We start from the raw sequence: 22,306 nt of genomic DNA on the forward strand, positions 1-22,306 counted from the left end.
CATGTATGTATGTATATGTGTGTATACATGTATGTATGTATATGTGTGTATACATGTATGTATATGTATGTATGTATATGTGTGTATACATGTATGTATATATGTGTATACATGTATGTATATATGTGTATACATGTATGTATATATGTGTGTATATGTGTGTATGTATGTATATATGTATATACATGTATGTATATATGTATATACATGTATGTATGTATGTATATATGTATATACATGTATGTATGTATGTATGTATATACGTATATGTATGTATACATGTATGTATATACGTATATGTATGTATACATGTATGTATATACGTATATGTATGTATACATGTATGTATATACGTATATGTATGTATATGTGTGTATACATGTATATGTATGTATATGTGTGTATACATGTATGTATGTATATGTGTGTATACATATATGTATATATACATACATACATACACACATATACATACATGTATGTATGTATATATGTGTATATATATATATGTATGCGCGCGCACACACACACACACAAAGAAAGGGCTAGGGGGTACAATATCACAGAAGTTATTAATCTGTTACCGGCCTTGTGGCAGTTCATGTCCCATCACTTCCCACATGCACTATTTCTCAACCACTACTGGATGGAACAATCATTACTGTGGAAATAAATATCACTGAATTATGAAAATATTGGAATTAAAAGTAGGCTAATGGCATTTATCATATGGTTGCTTACTGAAACTCAAGTCATCTAACCATTTTAAATACCTTATTAAAGTAATAGCTGTGTGTGGTCAACTATAATTTCAGCACCGCTACGATTGAGACAGTGTTATCGCGCTGCTATGTGACAACCTTGTGGACTCATCAATCAATCCGATTGTTTTCGCAGACTCTCCGTTTAAAAACATTATATATATATTTTTAGTTATAATTAGGCTGGGAAAATGTTAGCCAAATTGAGGTTTGTTCACGACGATAATAATCTTTAGTCTAGGTAATCTAACAGTGTTATCAGAACATTTTAACTAGCATGTTTTGTAGATTTATAATAGGTGGGTTATTTTGCTCTTCTCTTGCGAAGTAGCCTACGCCTTATTCTGGCTAAAAGCCCTTGACTGATAATCAATCAATGTGATTTTGTTTCTCTGCATATTTGGTTATTTGATATCTGGCAGGGAAGCTCATGTATTACTTTGCTAATATCTGTTCTGACAGATTAGAGATGCTATAATTAACCGATGAGGCACCTCTGGGGTTTGTGGTATATAGCCAATATACCACGGCTAAGGACGGCAGTCCTTACAGTCCTTAGCAGTCCTTAGCCGTGGTATATCGTCCATATACCACGGCTAAGGACGGTTCTTAAGCACGACGCTTTGCAGTCCTTAGCCGTGGTATATCGTCCATATACCACGGCTAAGGACGGTTCTTAAGCACGACGCTTTGCAGTCCTTAGCCGTGGTATATCGTCCATATACCACGGCTAAGGACGGTTCTTAAGCACGACGCTTTGCAGTCCTTACAGTCCTTAGCAGTCCTTAGCCGTGGTATATCGTCCATATACCACGGCTAAGGACGGTTCTTAAGCACGACGCTTTGCAGTCCTTACAGTCCTTTGCAGTCCTTACAGTCCTTAGCAGTCCTTAGCCGTGGTATATCGTCCATATACCACGGCTAAGGACGGCAGTCCTTACAGTCCTTTGCAGTCCTTAGTCCTTAGCAGTCCTTACAGTCCTTAGCAGTCCTTAGCCGTGGTATATCGTCCATATACCACGGCTAAGGACGGTTCTTAAGCACGACGCTTTGCAGTCCTTACAGTCCTTTGCAGTCCTTAGCAGTCCTTACAGTAATTAGCAGTCCTTAGCCGTGGTATATCGTCCATATACCACGGCTAAGGACGGTTCTTAAGCACGACGCTTTGCAGTCCTTACAGTCCTTAGCAGTCCTTAGCCGTGGTATATCGTCCATATACCACGGCTAAGACGATTCTTAAGCACGACGCTTAGCAGTCCTTAGCCGTGGTATATCGTCCATATACCACGGCTAAGGACGGTTCTTAAGCACGACGCTTTGCAGTCCTTAGCAGTCCTTAGCCGTGGTATATCGTCCATATACCACGGCTAAGGACGGTTCTTAAGCACGACGCTTTGCAGTCCTTACAGTCCTTAGCAGTCCTTAGCCGTGGTATATCGTCCATATACCACGGCTAAGGACGGTTCTTAAGCACGACGCTTAGCAGTCCTTAGCCGTGGTATATCGTCCATATACCACGGCTAAGGACGGTTCTTAAGCACGACGCTTTGCAGTCCTTAGCAGTCCTTAGCCGTGGTATATCGTCCATATACCACGGCTAAGGACGGTTCTTAAGCACGACGCTTTGCAGTCCTTACAGTCCTTAGCAGTCCTTAGCCGTGGTATATCGTCCATATACCACAAACCTCAGAGGTACCTTTTATTGCTATTATAAACGGGTTACCAACTAAATTCGCGCAGTAAAAATAATTGTTTTGTCATACACGTGACATTACGGTCTGATATACCAAGGCTCTCAGCCAATCAGCATTCAGGGCTCGAACCACCCACTTTATAACGTAGCATAAATCAAGTGTGTTATTTTGGTATTTACTCGCACATAGGCAACTCGAAAATCCCACGGAGGTTGTGAGATATGAACATGAGACTTCCCATTTAAAAAAAAAAAAATGAATATATGTTTTTTGATTTTAGTTTCTAAATTCGTCAAGCTCAGTCAAATTGATTATTTATAGACAAGCATTTTAAGATCTTGCCATAGGTTTTCAAGTAGATTTAAGTCAAAACTGTAACTCGGCCACTCAGGAGCATTACCTGTCTTCTTGGTAAGCAACTCCAGTGTAGATTTGGCCATGTGTTTTAGGTTATTGTCCTGCTGAAAGGTGAATTAATCTCCCAGTATCTGGTGGAAAACAGACTGAACCAGGTTTTCCTCTAGGATTTTGCCCGTGCTTAGTTCCATTATTTATTTTTATCCTAAAAATGTATTAAAAAAACTCTCCAGTCCTTAACGATTACAAGCATACCCATAACATGATGCAACCACCACTGTATTTGTGCATGTGACATTAAAACTATGCTTGAAAATAAGTAATACACTTTGTAATCAAGAAAAAGTTGATTGCTTTGCCACATTTTTTGCAGTTTTACTTTAGTGCCTTGTTGCAAACAGGATGGATGTTTTGGAATATTTGTATTCTGTACAGGCTTCCTCCTTTTCACTTTGTCAATTAGGTTAGTGTTGTGGAGTAACTACAATGTTGTTGATCCATCCTCAGTTTTCTCCTCTCACAGCCATTAAACTCTGTAACTGTTTTTAAAGTCACCATTGGCCTCATGGTGAAATCCCTGAGAAGATTCCTTCCTCTCCGGCAACTGAGTTAGGATGGAAGTCTGTATCTTTGTAGTGACTGGGTGTATTGATACACCATCCAAAGTGTAATGAATAACTTCACAATGCTCAAAGGGATATTTCATTATTGCACACAGCGAGTCCAAGTCCATGAAGCTTGTGACTTGTCAAGCAAAGTTCTTGCTGAACTTGAACCTGAACTTTATTTAGGCCATAACAAAGGGGTTGAATACTTATTGAGTCAAGACATTTCAGCTTTTAATTTTTAATTCATTTGTAAACATTTCAGAAAAATAATTCCACTTTGACATTATGGGGTGTTGTCTATAGGCAGGCCAGTGACACAATAATTTAAATTAAACCCATTTTAAATGCAGGCTGTGACACAACAAAATGTGGAAAAAGTTGAGGGGTGTGACTGCTCTGTCTGTCTCGCTCTCTATTTAAGTTAACTAAAATGTAGACGTCTATTTTGCCGTGCTGTACTCTAAATATCTCTCTTCCCTCCCCAGCTGAGCCTCTCCCTCTGATGGACCTGTGTCGGCGCTCCGTGAGGGTAGCTCTGGGCAGAGAACGACTGAGTGAGATCCATGGTCTGCCTCTACCAGCCTCTCTCAAGAATTACCTGCTCTACCAATGACCCCCTCAGCACAACATAGAGAACATCTCTTAGATCCGTGGACTGCCCTGTCTGTTGCCTCAATACATACACAGAACATGTGTCTCTCTCTCTCTCTCTCTCTCTCTCTCTCTCTCTCTCTCTCTCTCTCTCTCTCTCTCTCTCTCTCTCTCTCTCTCTCTCTCTCTCTCTCTCTCTCTCTCTCTCTCTCTCTCTCTCTCTCTCTCTCTCTCTCTCTCTCTCTCTCTCTCTCTCTCTCTCTGACTGCCCTGTCTGTTGCCTCAATACATACACAGAACATGTCTCTCTCTCTCGCTCTGACTGCCCTGTGTGTTGTCTCAATACATACACAGAACATGTCTCTCTCTCTCTCTGACTGCCCTGTGTGTTGTCTCAATACATACACAGAACATGTCTCTCTCTCTCTGACTGCCCTGTCTGTTGTCTCAATACATACACAGAACATGTCTCTCCCTCTCTCTCTCTCTGACTGCCCTGTCTGTTGTCTCAATACATACACAGAACATGTCTCTCTCTCTCTCTCCTCTGACTGCCCTGTCTGTTGTCACAATACATACACAGAACATGTCTCTCTCTCTCTCTCCTCTGACTGCCCTGTCTGTTGTCACAATACATACACAGAACATGTCTCTCTCTCTCTCTCTCTCTTCTGACTGCCCTGTCTGTTGTCTCAATACATACACAGAACATGTCTCTCCCTCTCTCTGTCTGTCTCTGGGATTTTCCCCCTCAGAAGTGTAGCTCAACCAGTTCAACAACTCAACACATCACTCCAGCCTCTCGGTTCGAGCTCTGACTCATCCTTCCCAGCCCTCAGGGTTGGTTTGTACCAATCACACCACAGAGTGAGAAGAACATCATTGTGTGATGCCTGGAGTGTTCCGGAAGCCGTAGAGACCGTGGTTGGTAATGGGTCAAGTCTTTTTTTTTTTTTTTTTTTTCGTTCTATAATCCTGTTTATGATGGTTTACTTCAATCATATACTGAGATATCCACGTCGATGACAGGCATGACATGCAGAGGGCTTTATGCGTATCTTTGCTGGTCCTGAGGGCTTTGAGATGATGACTGCCATAGTGGTACTACAATATGTCTTGTCTGTCTGTGTGTCGAAGTGCAACGAGTTTAATTGGTGCCGTCAGTCTGTTGTGACCGCAACACCTCCTTAATAGTGATTTTTGACTTTCTCTCCTTTTCCGTTTTGTCATCTTAAATGAAAATTCAATCAAGTGATTGATTGCTGTCTGACATATCCATGGACTCTTCAGTTTGGTGGAGGGCCGTTGTGTGGTATAACAGATGGCTTTGTTGCATGTTGAAAACTATTTGTCAACATTTTCCAAGCACAAGGTGGTGCCATTTCTCATCTTTACTTGTTCCTCCTCTTTTAGTGGTCCATCAGGAAATGGTTTTAATCCTTTTTATATACTTGAGAGCTTTTATGAGATTTCCTTGGAAGGTTTTTTAATAAAGTTAGTTAGTGCTCACCTTCCTCACACTCTCCAGTAGATGATGGTTGATCTCAGCCCAGACTGCGTGTGCCTGGTGATGGCCATGCACTGACCCACCTACCATATCATTGTGGTGTGTGATATATACCACACAACACTGACCACCTGTTACTAAGGTGGTGATACAACTCCATTACTCCTGGAAACACCAACACCGCAGTTTGTCCTTCAAGGTGACCGTACACCTACCCCCAACCTTTTAAAGGGACAGTTCACCCAAATTACCCCCCCCCCCCCATGATAGTATAAGCTGTCTGGACAAGGACGGAGTACAATCCCCAAGCTTTGGGTTCGTTTACCTAGAATCCCGTTATCCATAGACCTGCTTTCGGGGTAAAAAAAATAAATAAAAAAGTATATTTTTATTTGGGTGAACTCTGCTCTGCTGCGCTATCAGGTTTTCTCCCTGCAATATTTGAAGCACCTGTTAAATGTACCGATGTCCCCAACATATTTTTATTGAAGAGCTTTATATATATATATGTGAATGATGACATCGCTGTGAGAATTTCTAACATGTACTAGCAGACTGTTTTGTCATTGGTCGCCAAGCCATTCACTGTACAATGTCCGTGACCATAGTCTTCTCTCTGCTTCGGACCCATGGACTCTTTCGTGTGTGTCAAGGACTTGTTTGGGTATAAGGGATAGTTAGGTCATTCTGAAATGTGTGGGGATGTCATTGGAAGGTGTGGGGTCTTTTTTAAATTTTTTAAAACTATTGTTTTGTTTAGTTGGAAAGCATATGTTTAAACGGTACTCTGTTTCCTGGATAGTGGTCTACCTTCTTTTTAAATGGGCGGATGTAGTTGGCGTTGTGCTGGGCATTGACTGCGTTGATCGGTTTTTTTTTTTTTCCTGTTTTTTTTTTCTAGTTTGCTCATTTTAATTTTCTTTATGTAGTAATAACTTCAATAATAAAAGTTTATTTCGAATTATATTTTGTGTTGTGTGTAATTTCATGGAGTCCTCAAAGTATTGACAAGGTAATAGAACCAAGTGGGTGTGTATTTAAAAAATTGTGTGTAAAGTTGGTGTGAAATATGGTTTGAAACTCAACTGTCGCTTCCAATAATCATGGGGTTTGATTCCCGCTGGGGCCACCCACACGAAAAAATATGCACTCACTTTGGATGAAGACTTCTGATTTCGTAGGAAATGGGGGCTCCGCCAGGTTCTTCCTTATCTAGTCGTCAGGGGGATACCAAAGAGCAGATTACAGGCCTTCTAGCACCAACTACCTGTATGAACGTTCAGCCGAATCTCTTTCTAAAACATTTCACTCCAAGTGAATCATTTGCTGTAACGACTTAGCACGGTGTGATCATAAAGACCATATCAAAACTGATTTTCGCTCAAGATAATTCTGCAGTGTTGCCTCTTGCATCAAAAAAAACAAACTGACCGTCCACTACTTTTCTATAAGTCAACATACCTGTTTTTAATGTCTCCCTGGGTATAAATAAATAAAAATAAGATATTTGTCATTGTTCATAATATGATGCAATATCCTTTATGACACCAGACATATTTGTATAATAAGTGAATTGTTGAGGTTTTAAATGCTCTAAAATGACAAAATGGTGACGATCTCCTGGAATTGTTTTTTTTTATTTTTTATTAGCCTGACCAATAAAACCGGTTCCCTGAAGTCAGCAACTTTCCACTGACAAACAGCACTATTTCCAGGTGGTTGAATAACATACTTATCTGTCTATTTCATAGGTGATGAACCCTTGATATCATCGTCGAGTAGTACTTTTATTGATCCCAACTTGGGGAAATTGTTTTATCACTCCACATCAATAAATCATGAGGACAAGACCTGTAATAATGACAAACACATGATTTCAAAATATATATATATAAAAAAAAAAAACAGACATGAAGGCACATGCATCTTAACAGCCATAAAATAATAGATTCAAAAGAGTTATGAAATGCTGTTGTGGATCCTACTCTGGGGAAATGAGCAACAAAACGTTCATAAGAAGACATCAGAATTTCAGTTAATCATTACTCTCATTAAAACGCCTCATGGATGTGGGTAAGAATGACCGTCTCAAACCTCTGGAGTTTCTGGGCAGGAAGAATACTGAAGCTATTTCCCCTTAGTAAGAATGTGAGCCATCCAATGACATTCCACCTCTTACACACCTCCATACCTGGGTTCAACCAATATTTCAAATCTTTCAAAATACTTTGAGCATTTGTTTTAGTGCCAGATGGTCGATGTTTGTGTTTTTTTTTTTTGTCTTTCTGATTGGTTCCATTTCAACAGGCACACTCAATCAGGCATATCCAATAGTGCTTGAACCCAGGTTTGCACACCCTCACCTCTCATTGGCTGGCTGGGTGGGCTGGCTGCTCAGTAGACACACAACACTCCATGTCACGTGTCTACAGACCTCTTTTAGATGCCACAGTGAGGTCATGGTGTCCAGGTGTCATGTTCACCCCCTAAACTAAAATGGAAGAACGATATGTATATATATATATATATATTTTTGTGTTGATCATATTTGCTAAAAATGTCATCCAGATGTTATGAAAACAAATGTTTTTTGTTGTTGTTGTGTGTGGTGAAAACGGGGACGTTTGTAACTTATTGATCAGTATCCAGAACAGCAGCCTAGGAGGTGCATGAATTCGCATATCGGTTCACTTTTGTAAATTAGTAATAAACCTAGCAGCAGACAATTGGTCTGTTGAAAACTGGAAAAAGCCAGCCTGTGGCCCAATACAAATCAAGCCTTTACCCTTTCAATAGGTGGGGGGGGGGGGTTGTTGTGCTGAAGTGGTCACAGGTATAGACCATAGACTTAGATAGACATCGTATCATTGTATCTGTCTCATTATGGGTTATCTCCATTTTGAAGTAGTCCATTTTCTTCTACTACTTCTATGAGTTGGTAAACAAACTGAAAATGTACGTACTGCCCCTGGAGGGTGTTGTTTGAACAAGTATAAAGCCAAGATTGGCAATTTTTTTACCTTTATTTAACTAGTCAAGTCAGTTAAGAACAAATTCTTACTTTCAATGACGGCCTAGGAACAGTGGGTTAACTGCTTGTTCAGGGGCAACCTTCCGGTTACTAGTCCAAAGCTCTAACCACTAGGCTACCCTGCCGCCCCAATTCACAAGTCACAAGTATAATTCATTGGCTGATCCCTCCTGATGACCTGGAAGGAAATAAGCGATCCTTCCTTAACCCATAGGAATCCCCACCCAGTTGACTACTTTAAAATGGTGGAAGCCCTCAATGGCAATGTCCATGCAAAAAAGTTGGGTTATCCACATCTAGAGGCCTCTATCATTCTCTATGCTGTGTAGACCTTCAACTCTATGGATTGAGAGCTAGCCTTGTGTGTGTCCACTAGTTGAATCACTCTGTATGCATTAAGATGGCTTTCTGTCCTCTCTCCTTTATGTTCTCTCTTAGTACAATGGCTAAGTGAAAGTAACGTTATATGGCAATTGCTTCCACCTGTAAAGTTATTTTTATCAGTAACATTGACTAAGGGTAGAATAGGACATCAGACTTTGAGTTCATTTGTTTTTATTGGATACTATTCATTTCTCTTTGTTGTCAACTGTTCTGTCAATCAATTGGTCAATCTTCTTTCCATAAATAAAAGAGACACCCCCTGTGCTGTTGTCAGACCTCTCTACGTCACGGACAACTCCCCCTACCAGCCCCCCATGACGCAAATTAATTAATCTCTTCAGATGCTGTTGCAGCAGAGTTGGTCCTATTCAGAGAAAGCCGGGTGGAGGACAACAGTTGATGAGCAAGAAAAGCCACATTGAAGTCTCCGATTTATAAATATTATATTTACGGGAAGAAAAAGATTATGGTTATAGTGTTTTAAAAAAAACAAAATGGCACAGAATAATAATACGTTATTACATCTCTTCGCGGGGGGGTAAGTCATCCTATCCGACCTTTTTTCCCTCTCAAATGTGACAGCTAGATAGCGTAGCTGAATATTTTTATTGAAAGGGAAGTTACAGTAGCTAGCTATTTGCCTCTCGTTCCCGATGGCGTGAGAAGGGCTAGCTGGCTAGCTAGCTACAACATGCGTTTGTTAGCTACCTGTAATGATGTACAATGTCAATGTGTTTCAGACGAGTTTTTTTTTTAACTGGTTAACTAGTATATGTTTACTGGGGTGCGTTCGATAAACTCGCTCCGGCTTTTTACTTTCAATTTTAGAGCGCAGAATTAACTGATGCTTTTACGAACGCACCCCCTTTTTTTTTGTATCATCCGTTTAGTTTGAACCGGTACCGGCTGGGTATCTCGTCATATACCTCGTCTCGTCAAGCAAATGTACAGGTTCAAGAGTAGTTATGCAATGGCAGGTGGTCAAATGTCATTCTCACTGTTATTAATCAACCGCATATTGTTTTCTGAAGCGTGCTAGCCGCTATTCTAGCTATCACGTTAACATGTACGTTAGCTAACTTTATGCAGGAAATGTGGGCATCTTAACCATTTGTGATGCTGTCTATTTCTATAAAGTTGATAACACTTGAGATATAATAAAACACCAGCGTCGTAAATATCAAGATGATGAATGTTTTTAATTTGATGTGGTATTAGATGTCTTTCTGACCCTCATTAACGTCACATGGTTGCCACAAAACTCTTTGCCCTATTTCTAAAATGTATCTTCGTAAAATCAGATGTTAAACCTAACCAATAGCACTAACATTAAACTTTCTAAAATATAATTAATCATCGTTTTTTAAAATGTTCTCTTCATCAAAGCCCCATATACTACCCACCATTGCGACCTGTACGCTCTCGTTGGCTGGCCCTCGCTTCATACTCGTCGCCAAACCCACTGGCTCCATGTCATCTACAAGACCCTGCTAGGTAAAGTCCCCCCTTATCTCAGCTCGCTGGTCACCATAGCATCTCCCACCTGTAGCACACGCTCCAGCAGGTATATCTCTCTAGTCACCCCCAAAACCAATTCTTTCTTTGGCCGCCTCTCCTTCCAGTTCTCTGCTGCCAATGACTGGAACGAACTACAAAAATCTCTTAAATTGGAAACACTTATCTCCCTCACTAGCTTTAAGCACCAACTGTCAGAGCATCTTACAGATTACTGCACCTGTACATAGCCCACCTATAATTTAGCCCAAACAACTACCTCTTTCCCAACTGTATTTAATTTATTTATTTTGCTCCTTTGCACCCCATTATTTCTACTTTGCACATTCTTCCATTGCAAAACTACCATTCCAGTGTTTTACTTGCTATATTGTATTTACTTTGCCACCATGGCCTTTTTTGCCTTTACCTCCCTTCTCTCCTCATTTGCTCACATTGTATATAGACTTGTTTATACTGTATTATTGACTGTATGTTTGTTTTACTCCATGTGTAACTCTGTGTCGTTGTATCTGTCGAACTGCTTCGCTTTATCTTGGCCAGGTCGCAACTTGCCTACCTGGTTAAATAAAGGTGTTCTCAACTTGCCTACCTGGTTAAATAAAGGTGTTCTCAACTTGCCTACCTGGTTAAATAAAGGTGTTCTCAACTAGCCTACCTGGTTAAATAAAGGTGTTCTCAACTTGCCTACCTGGTTAAATAAAGGTGTTCTCAACTTGCCTACCTGGTTAAATAAAGGTGTTCTCAACTTGCCTACCTGGTTAAATAAAGGTGTTCTCAACTAGCCTACCTGGTTAAATAAAGGTGTTCTCAACTTGCCTACCTGGTTAAATAAAGGTGTTCTCAACTTGCCTACCTGGTTAAATAAAGGTGTTCTCAACTTGCCTACCTGGTTAAATAAAGGTGTTCTCAACTAGCCTACCTGGTTAAATAAAGGTGTTCTCAACTTGCCTACCTGGTTAAATAAAGGTGTTCTCAACTTGCCTACCTGGTTAAATAAAGGTGAAATAAATCAAATAAAAATGAGTTTGCCAAAAGTCGGTCCGAGGCTCCTGCATGTTTTGGTTTTTTTGTCCTAACACTACACAGCTGATTCAAAGCTTGACGATGAGTTGGTTATTTGAATCTGCTGTGTAGCGCTGGGACAAAATAACAACGTGCACCAAGGGGGGGCCACAGTTTGGGGAATCCCTGATTGTAGACCATGCAAAGTGCTAAACTAGCAAACTGTCTCGTGTTAGCTACTGCAGCTTACAATGGCCGACTCTAAACTATTACATAGAAAACATTTTATTCTGCCATAGAGGGGAAAGATGATCTTAAGGTACCCATCCTAAAATGTATATTAGCTAGTATATAGCTAGCTACACTAGCTAGCAAGTCATGAGAGAGAGCGAGAGCGAGTCCAACCATCTTTAACCTGGAAGCTGAAGCCTTTTTTTGGAAGCCAGTACTTATCACTCAATCAGTTAAGGTCATCCATTGACAGCTGTTGACATTTGGGAAAACACCATTCAATACCTAGCGCCGATATTGCATTTACTACACACTGATACTATATTAATCCCACAGAGGAATAGAAATCCCAGTCATATGTAGTATATCTATCGTGTGTGTGTGTCTGAATATCTTAGCCAACGACAAGAAGTACCAGAATGGTGATAATAACTTTATTTGTCATATCATGATATGATAATTCAGAAAAAGAGTAGCTACTTCACACACCCCATTGTGTATCTACAGTTGATTGGAGCAAACAGATTAGTTTCCTCTATCATTTCAGACAGTACTACATTATTTTTTTGCTTGGGATCCTACATCTAGTTTCACTTGTCCTGCAGGTCCTGGTACTTTGCATAGGCTGCCATGGTGCCGTGCATTTTGCAGGCATGACATTGAGAGCTAGTCTATATTTACATAGGACTCTCACAGTCCCTTCATTTGTAAATGAATGCCCAGTGAGCGGTAGTTTCAAATGTAAACATTTAACTTTCAGTGTCAATCAGGGGTATCTGGCCTGTAGCCATATTACGTTTAGTTCCCAAGGGTGCGTAGGGTTATGTGACTCTGTATTCTACACCGTATCTTATCTTATGGTGTCCCAGGCCGCTAGGAGGAATGACATGATAAACAGTGAATGGATGTCTAGCTGGGTGTTAGGAATTGGAATCCCTTGCATTTGGCAGTTGACCTGCCCTTTAGACACAGAGTACAGGGCAGGCAGTACAGGATTGACACACTAGATGAAGCTCATGCTAAACTAATATGATTCTGTCTCCCGTCTAATTGTCTTGTGTAACAGGATAACTTTAGACCCATACCCGGGCGCGAACCAGGGACCCTCTGCACACATCAACAACAGTCACCCACGAAGCGTCGTTACCCATCGCTCCACAAAAGCCGCGGCCCTTGCAGAGCAAGGGGAACCACTGCTTCAAGGTCTCAGAGCAAGTGACGTCACCGATTGAAACACTATTTAGCGCGCACCGCTAACTAAGCTAGCCGTTTCACATCCGTTACACCAACACCACCGCTAACTAAGCTAGCCGTTTCACATCCGTTACACCAACACTACCGCTAACTAAGCTAGCCGTTTCACATCCGTTACACCAACACCACCGCTAACTAAGCTAGCCCGTTTCACATCCGTTACACCAACACCACCGCTAACTAAGCTAGCCGTTTCACATCCGTTATACCAACACCACCGCTAACTAAGCTAGCCGTTTCACAGCCGTTACACCAACACCACCGCTAACATCCTAACTAAGCTAGCACATCCGTTACACCAACACCACCGCTAACTAAGCTAGCCCGTTTCACATCCGTTACACCAACACTACCGCTAACTAAGCTACATCCGTTACACCAACACCACCGCTAACTAAGCTAGCCCGTTTCACATCCGTTACACCAACACCACCGCTAACTAAGCTAGCCGTTTCACATCCGCCCAACACCACCGCTTTCTAAGCTAGCCGTTACACCAACACCACCGCTAACTAAGCTAGCCCGTTTCACATCCGTTACACCAACACTACCGCTAACTAAGCTAGCCGTTTCACATCCGTTACACCAACACCACCGCTAACTAAGCTAGCCCGTTTCACATCCGTTACACCAACACTACCGCTAACTAAGCTAGCCGTTTCACAGCCGTTACACCAACACCACCGCTAACTAAGCTAGCCCGTTTCACATCCGTTACACCAACACTACCGCTAACTAAGCTAGCCGTTTCACATCCGTTACACCAACACCACCGCTAACTAAGCTAGCCGTTTCACATCCGTTACACCAACACCACCGCTAACTAAGCTAGCCCGTTTCACATCCGTTACACCAACACTACCGCTAACTAAGCTAGCCGTTTCACATCCGTTACACCAACACCACCGCTAACTAAGCTAGCCCGTTTCACATCCGTTACACCAGCACCACCGCTAACTAAGCTAGCCATTTCACATCTGTTACACCAACACCACCGCTAACTAAGCTAGCCGTTTCACATCCGTTACACCAACACCACCGCTAACTAAGCTAGCCGTTTCACATCCGTTACACTTGGATGGACAGGGGTTGTAGACGGGTATTTTTTATGATGTCACTCGAGACTATCCCTGACTTGTTACGGTCATAAATTAAATAAAGTGCATGGTTTGGAGATTTAAACGTCTATTAGGCTCAGGATATAGAGAGGGTGAGGCGATTCCAGTCCTCGAGGGTCTAATTGGTGTCACAGTTTTGCCCTCAGCTAACACATCGGACTCCAATCATCACCTAATCACGATCTGCAGTTTTAGAATGCAATTAGATTAATCCGCTGTGTTTGCTAGGGATGGAGAGCAAGTGTTACACCCATCAGGCCTCGAGGACTGGAGTTGCCCACCCCTGGACTGGAGTTGCCCACCCCTGGACTGGAGTTGCCCACCCCTGGGCTATAGGGATGCCTTTTTGTGTGTGTTCTACCCCTGGACTGGAGTTGCCCACCCCTGGACTGGAGTTGCCCACCCCTGGACTGGAGTTGCCCACCCCTGGACTGGAGTTGCCCACCCCTGGGCTATAGGGATGCCTTTTTGTGTGTGTTCTACCCCTGGACTGGAGTTGCCCACCCCTGGGCTATAGGGGGATGCCTTTTTGTGTGTGTTCTACCCCTGACACATAAAAATACCCGGTCACTCATTTGTCAGCAAACATTCTCCACTTCTGGCTGTAATCCACTTCTGGTAATCTTTTACACGGGTTACTGGAGCTCCGTCTCTATTGTCCTCTGCCATGTTAGTAATTTATTAATAACGCCATATTGATTTAGTTTTCCTCTTCTCGTTAAAGATGTAGTGCAGATGACTTAAAAGCCCTGACCTATACATTATTGTTACCGTGTTATAGAAATGTTGTCAACAAATGTTCAACTTCCTCTCTGCAGATGTAGCGGCACAGTGGGAGCCATTGTGACTTGTCCTCTGGAGGTGCTGAAGACCAGGTTGCAGTCTTCAGGCATCACGCTCCGACCCATGTTCCAGGTCCAACTGGGCACGCTCAATGGTACTGGGGTCATCAGACCAGGCTCAGGCACCATTACACCACCTGGCCTGCTGCAGGTCTTACGGTAAGGGGATGTCCTTCCTTATTAGCATGGGGCTCATCTACTATGGGTCTTACGGTAAGGGGTTGTCCTTCCTTATTAGCATGGGGCTCATCTACTATGGGTCTTATGGTAAGGGGTTGTCTTTATTATTAGCATGGGGCTCATCTATTACGGTAAGGGGTTGTCCTTCCTTATTAGCATGGGGCTCATCTACTATGGGTCTTACGGTAAGGGGTTGTCCTTCCTTATTAGCACGGGGCTCATCTACTATGGGTCTTACGGTAAGGGGTTGTCCTTCCTTATTAGCATGGGACTCATCTACTATGGGTCTTACGGTAAGGGGTTGTCCTTCCTTATTAGCATGGGACTCATCTACTATGGGTCTTACGGTAAGGGGTTGTCCTTCCTTATTAGCATGGGGCTCATCTACTATGGGTCTTACGGTAAGGGGTTGTCCTTCCTTATTAGCACGGGGCTCATCTACTATGGGTCTTATGGTAAGGGGTTGTCCTTCCTTATTAGCATGTGGCTCATCTACTATGGGTCTTACGGTAAGGGGTTGTCCTTCCTTATTAGCATGTGCTCATCTACAATGGGTGTTACGGTAAGGGGTTGTTCCTATACTATAGGGAAATGGAAATGGCGTCTTTTTGTAGGCACTCCTCCATTGTTCGTTGGACAAAGCTTATGGGGAAAATGAATGGCGTTTTGGGTAATCGCTGAATATAAGGTCTGAGGTAAACACAGGTTTAGGAGATCGTATACGTTTTGTTCTATGAGATAAGCTACATCAGCTAGCGTCACTTTTTTTGTGAATTCTGAAGCTCACATGAAGTCTTCATCATTCATAGAGGTCATGGACTGATATTATCTCATAGAACAAAACATGAACTCTTCATCATTCACAGAGGTCATGTTAACTGACTGATATTATCTCATAGAACAAAACATGAACTCTTCATCATTCACAGAGGTCATGTTAACTGACTGATATTATCTCATAGAACAAAACATGAACTCTTCATCATTCACAGAGGTCATGTTAACTGACTGATATTATCTCATAAAACAAAACATGAACTCTTTCATTCTATGAGATAAGCTGACATCAGCAAAACATAACTCTTCATCATTTTTAACTGACTGATATTATCTCATGAACAAAACATGAACTCTTCATCATTCACAGAGGTCATGTTAACTGACTGATATTATCTCATAGAACAAAACATGAACTCTTCATCATTCACAGAGGTATTATCTCATAGTCATGTTAACTGACTGATATTATCTCATAGAACAAAACATGAACTCTTCATCATTCACAGAGGTCATGTCATGTTAACTGAACAAAACACTGATATTATATTATCTCATAGAACAAAACATGAACTCTTCATCATTCACAGAGGTCATGTTAACTGACTGATATTATCTCATAGAACAAAACATGAACTCTTCATCATTCACAGAGGTAATGTTAACTGACTGATATTATCTCATAGAACAAAACATGAACTCTTCATCATTCACAGAGGTCATGTTAACTGACTGATATTATCTCATAGAACAAAACATGAACTCTTCATCATTCACAGAGGTCATGTTAACTGACTGATATTATCTCATAGAACAAAACATGAAGTCTTCATCATTCATAAAGGTCAGATCTCCTAAGCCTGTGTTTACCTCAGACCTTATTATCGTCGTCTATCCCACAACCCTATTCTTTTCCCAATTCATTTTCCCCATAGGAATGACTGAACCAACCAGAAGTAACTCATTACTGGTTTTTAGGGCTACAAGCTGGCGAGCTCAATTAACGTGGGGACAGTCTCTACTATGGGTCTTACGGTAAGGGGCTCCTATAAGTGAGGGGGCACAGGAGGCTGCTGAGGGCAGGACAGCTCGTAATAATGGCCGGAACATGAGGGAATGAAGTGGCATTAACTACATGGAAACCACGTGCTTGATAATGTTGTTACCATGGAGAGAAAATATATAGTTTCCATGACGTCAACAATCCTTTGATTCTAAGCCAACCCTGCCTGTTTTACACTACGGTGGCGCACACATCATTTTTTTTGTTTATTTGGGGGCTAAACAACCCACCCATCTATAGGAGGAGACAAGTGAACAACGCCACAGCAGGAAGAACTAATACCACAGCCTCATTTAGGACCAGGATATGATCCACTTTCACCACCTGCGTTCCCTACCCATAACAATGTAGTGACCGATCCACTTGGTATAGTACTCTCCTGATTGCCAGATGCCCGCTGTTCCAGCTGTCAATGGATGTGGTTTCTGACAGTTTTTTTGTTTGTTGCAGAAATTCTTCAGGTTGTGCAGTTTTCATGGTCTCCGACAGTCCCGCAGGTGAAGAATCCGGATTGGACGTACTGCCGAATTTTCTAAAACGACATTGAAAGCGGCTTATGGTAGAGAAGAAACATTATAAATTATCTGGCAACAGCTCTGGTGGACATTCCTGCAGTCAGCATGCCAACTGCAATGCTCTCTCAACTTGAGACATTTGTGGGGTTGTGTTGTTGTGACAAAACTGCACATTTTTTGTTGTTTTTATTGTCCCCAGCCCAAGGGGCACCTGTATAATGATCATCCTTTTTTTTAATCAGCTTCTTGATATGTCACACCTGTCAGGTGGATGGATTATCTTGGCAAAGGAGAAATGCTCACTAACACGGATGTAAACATTTTGTGCACAACATTTGAGAGAAATAAGCATTTTTTTTTTCATATGGACATATTTCTGGAATTTTTTATTTCAGGTCATGAAACATGAGACCAACACTTGTTGTGTTTTTATATTTTTGTTCAGTATAAATTAATCTTCTATAAAGAAGTATTTTAAGATTAAAGACTGAGAATCCTGCTCTGATCTAATCTCTCTTCGCCAGCTGTGGGGAGCACAGACACACTGCCGCCTCCGCCACAGAGCATGTTGGGAATGTGTTTTACTACTAGGAAGGCAGGCAAGGACAACTTATGTAAGGACTACTTATGTAAGTGCTGATGCCACCTGTGGAAATGTCCCTCGCCTGAGGCCCAGGGCCTGTTTTGGGCAGGAAGCAAGCAGGGTTGCCTCAGTCCACAGAGGGTGTTTTTTTTTTAACCAGTTAAGCTAGTTGAAAACAAGTTTGACACAGACAACAACATAGAGTTACACATGGAATAACATGGAATAAACAAGTCAGTGACACAGGAGAGAAAAAGAAAGTCTATATACAGTGTGTGCAAAATGCATGAGGAGGTAGGCAATAAATAGGCCAATAGTAGCGAAGAATGACAATTTAGCAGATTAATACTGGAGTGATAAATGAGCAGATGATGATGTGCAAGTAGTGATACTGGTGCAAAAGAGCAGAAAAGTAAATAAAAACAGTATGGGGATGAGGTAGTTAGATTGGGTGGGCTGTTTACAGATGGACTTATGTACAGCTGCAGCGATCGGTTCGCTGGTGTGAGAGCCATGGTGTCACTGTGCCTCTGCCAAATTGAACACGAAGAGGAAGCTGTGCTGAATTGACCACTTCTACTGTGCTCTGGGGGTTTCTCATGTTTCTCACTTCATGGGTTTAGAGCTTGAGGCCTTTGGCTGACTGACTGACTGACTGACTGACTGACTGACTGACTGACTGACTGAGCCAGTGTGGGCAGGACTCCCGCTGAATGGATGATTGGCTCAAATAATATTGTCAACCGGTTCACCCAGTGCAGTTTGGACATGAGCCATTGCAACTCCTAAGTTACACAACAGCCTTCAAGTATCTGTTTTGGTTCATTTAGCCAATCATTGTTGTATTCAAAATCCTTGTTTTGGTTCATTTAGCCAATCATTGTTGTATTCAAAATCCTTGTTTTGGTTCATTTAGCCAATCATTGTTGTATTCAAAATCCTTGTTTTGGTTCATTTAGCCAATCATTGTTGTATTCAAAATCCTTGTTTTAGTTTTTTTTCCAATGTGAGAAGTTCATGCTTGGTTGTTGTCTTTACTTTGGCGATATAACTAGCTCTGTAAGTCCGTATTGTGCCGCGTAGTAACATGACCAGTGTTTTTCTTTTAGGCCTAGTTGACTAAAATGACGTAGTTACAGTGAGGGAGGGTGGACCAAAAAGGTGCGGGCAACATTGTCCTAGAAAACAGCCATGCCTTTATATAGCAGAGAGCGAGACTTATGCATCAGCCGACCTGTCGGTGTGTCCACCCACCTGACTCGTACCTGTAGGTGTGTCCACCCACCTGCCTCGTACCTGTCGGTGTGTCCACCCACCTGGCTCGTACCTGTCGGTGTGTCCACCCACCTGGCTCGTACCTGTCGGGGTGTCCACCCACCTGGCTCGTACCTGTCGGTGTGTCCACCCACCTGGCTCGTACCTGTCGGTGTGTCCACCCACCTGGCTCGTACCTGTCGGTGTGTCCACCCACCTGGCTCGTACCTGTCGGTGTGTCCACCCACCTGGCTCGTACCTGTCGGTGTGTCCACCCACCTGGCTCGTAGCTGTCGGTGTGTCCACCCACCTGGCTCGTACCTGTAGGTGTGTCCACAACACCTGGCTCATACCTGTAGGTGTGTCCACCCACCTGGCTCGTACCTGTAGGTGTGTCCACCCACCTGGCTCGTACCTGTAGGTGTGTCCACCCACCTGGCTCGTACCTGTAGGTGTGTCCACCCACCTGGCTCGTACCTGTAGGTGTGTCCACCCACCTGGCTCGTACCTGTCGGTGTGTCCACCCAGCTGGCTCGTACCTGTCGGTGTGTCCACCCACCTGGCTCGTACCTGTAGGTGTGTCCACCCACCTGGCTCGTACCTGTCGGTGTGTCCACCCACCTGGCTCGTACCTGTCGGTGTGTCCACCCAGCTGGCTCGTACCTGTCGGTGTGTCCACCCAGCTGGCTCGTACCTGTCGGTGTGTCCACCCACCTGGCTCATACCTGTTTGTCAGCTACTGGCATAAAGGTCATCCTTTCCTAGGGTCATAAATAAGTATGTGTGAGAACGATACCTGTGTGTGCGTGAGAACGATACCTGTGTGTGCGTGAGAACGATACCTGTGTGTGCGTGAGAACGATACCTGTGTGTGCGTGAGAACGATACCTGTGTGTGTGAGAACGATACCTGTGTGTGTGTGAGAACTATACCTGTGTGTGTGTGAGAACTATACCTGTGAGTGTGTGAGAACTATACCTGTGAGTGTGTGAGAACGATACCTGTGTGTGTGAGCAAACTGTGTGAATTCATCACAATGAGAAACTTTATTTTTTTTAGAAATCAAAGTTCAATGAAAATTTTTTTTTTTCCCATTCTAGGTCAATTCTAGAAAAAGAGGGTCCAAGGTCTCTTTTCCGGGGACTGGGTCCAAATCTTGTCGGTGTCGCCCCTTCAAGGTAAGCCCACTCTGCAGTCTACCTTCTACACAGCATTTAACAGAGTGGATTTGGTGGTAGGATGGCAGCTCCAGTAACCTGTGGTGATAGGATGGCAGCTCCAGTAACCTCCTGCGGCGATAGGATGGCAGCTCCAGTAACCTCTGTGACGATAGGATGGCAGCTCCAGTAACCTCCTGCGGCGATAGGATGGCAGCTCCAGTAACCTCTGTGACGATAGGATGGCAGCTCCAGTAACCTCCTGTGGCGATAGGATGGCAGCTCCAGTAACCTCTGTGACGATAGGATGGCAGCTCCAGTAACCTGTGGCGATAGGATGGCAGCTCCAGTAACCTGTGGCGATAGGATGGCAGCTCCAGTAACCTGTGGCGATAGGATGGCAGCTCCAGTAACCTGTGGCGATAGGATGGCAGCTCCAGTAACCTCTGTGACGATAGGATGGCAGCTCCAGTAACCTCCTGTGGCGATAGGATGGCAGCTCCAGTAACCTCCTGTAGCGATAGGATGGCAGCTCCAGTAACCTCCTGTGGCGATAGGATGGCAGCTCCAGTAACCTCCTGTGGCGATAGGATGGCAGCTCCAGTAACCTCCTGTGGCGATAGGATGGCAGCTCCAGTAACCTCCTGTGGCGATAGGATGGCAGCTCCAGTAACCTCCTGTGGCGATAGGATGGCAGCTCCAGTAACCTCCTGTGGCGATAGGATGGCAGCTCCAGTAACCTCCTGTGGCGATAGGATGGCAGCTCCAGTAACCACCTGTGGTGACAGGATGGCAGCTCCAGTAACCTCCTGTGGCGATAGGATGGCAGCTCCAGTAACCTCCTGTGGCGATAGGATGGCAGCTCCAGTAACCTGTGGCGATATGATGGCAGCTCCAGTAACCTCCTGTGGCGATAGGATGGCAGCTCCAGTAACCTCCTGTGGCGATAGGATGGCAGCTCCAGTAACCTCCTGTTGTGATAGGATGGCAGCTCCAGTAACCCGAGGCGATAGGATGGCAGCTCCAGTAACCTGTTGTGATAGGATGGCAGCTCCAGTAACCCGAGGCGATAGGATGGCAGCTCCAGTAACCCGAGGCGATAGGATGGCAGCTCCAGTAACCTCCTGTGGTGATAGGATGGCAGCTCCAGTAACCTCCTGTGGCGATAGGATGGCAGCTCCAGTAACCTCCTGTGGCGATAGGATGGCAGCTCCAGTAACCTGTGGCGATAGGATGGCAGCTCCAGTAACCTGCGGCGATAGGATGGCAGCTCCAGTAACCTCCTGCGGCGATAGGATGGCAGCTCCAGTAACCTGTGACGATAGGATGGCAGCTCCAGTAACCTCCCGTGGTGATAGGATGGCAGCTCCAGTAACCTGTGGTGATAGGATGGCAGCTCCAGTAACCTGTGATGATAGTAACCTCCTGTGGTGATAGGATGGCAGCTCCAGTAACCTGTGGTGATAGGATGGCAGCTCCAGTAACCTGTGGTGATAGGATGGCAGCTCCAGTAACCTCCTGTGGTGATAGGATGGCAGCTCCAGTAACCTGTGACGATAGGATGGCAGCTCCAGTAACCTCCTGTGGCGATAGGATGGCAGCTCCAGTAACCTGTGGCGATAGGATGGCAGCTCCAGTAACCTGTGGTGATAGGATGGCAGCTCCAGTAACCTCCTGTGGTGATAGGATGGCAGCTCCAGTAACCTGTGACGATAGGATGGCAGCTCCAGTAACCTCCTGTGGTGATAGGATGGCAGCTCCAGTAACCTCCTGTGGCGATAGGATGGCAGCTCCAGTAACCTGTGACGATAGGATGGCAGCTCCAGTAACCCGTGACGATAGGATGGCAGCTCCAGTAACCCGTGACTATAGGATGGCA

The 22,306-nt window shown here is 43.6% G+C and overlaps 2 protein-coding genes across 3 annotated transcripts in view; both read left to right on the plus strand.

The window, feature by feature from the left end:
- The window catches only part of LOC115125237 (SPRY domain-containing SOCS box protein 1-like), a 37,507-nt gene extending 31,023 nt beyond the window's left edge, over positions 1-6,484 (plus strand). For both annotated transcript variants that reach the window (XM_065005150.1, XM_065005151.1), the window contains exon 3: positions 3,906-6,484. In XM_065005150.1, the coding sequence (XP_064861222.1) occupies positions 3,906-4,033 (128 nt within the window). In that variant the 3' untranslated portion in view covers positions 4,034-6,484. The remainder of the gene's footprint in view (positions 1-3,905) is intronic.
- A 2,746-nt stretch (positions 6,485-9,230) lies between these two features.
- The window catches only part of LOC115126763 (solute carrier family 25 member 33), a 32,343-nt gene continuing 19,267 nt past the window's right edge, over positions 9,231-22,306 (plus strand). The window contains exons 1-3 of the mRNA XM_065005152.1: positions 9,231-9,471; positions 14,875-15,057; positions 20,371-20,448. Coding sequence (XP_064861224.1) covers positions 9,428-9,471; positions 14,875-15,057; positions 20,371-20,448 — 305 coding nt within the window. The 5' untranslated portion in view covers positions 9,231-9,427. The remainder of the gene's footprint in view (positions 9,472-14,874; positions 15,058-20,370; positions 20,449-22,306) is intronic.

This window comes from Oncorhynchus nerka, linkage group LG20 (assembly GCF_034236695.1).
Source record: "Oncorhynchus nerka isolate Pitt River linkage group LG20, Oner_Uvic_2.0, whole genome shotgun sequence".
NCBI lineage: Eukaryota > Metazoa > Chordata > Actinopteri > Salmoniformes > Salmonidae > Oncorhynchus > Oncorhynchus nerka.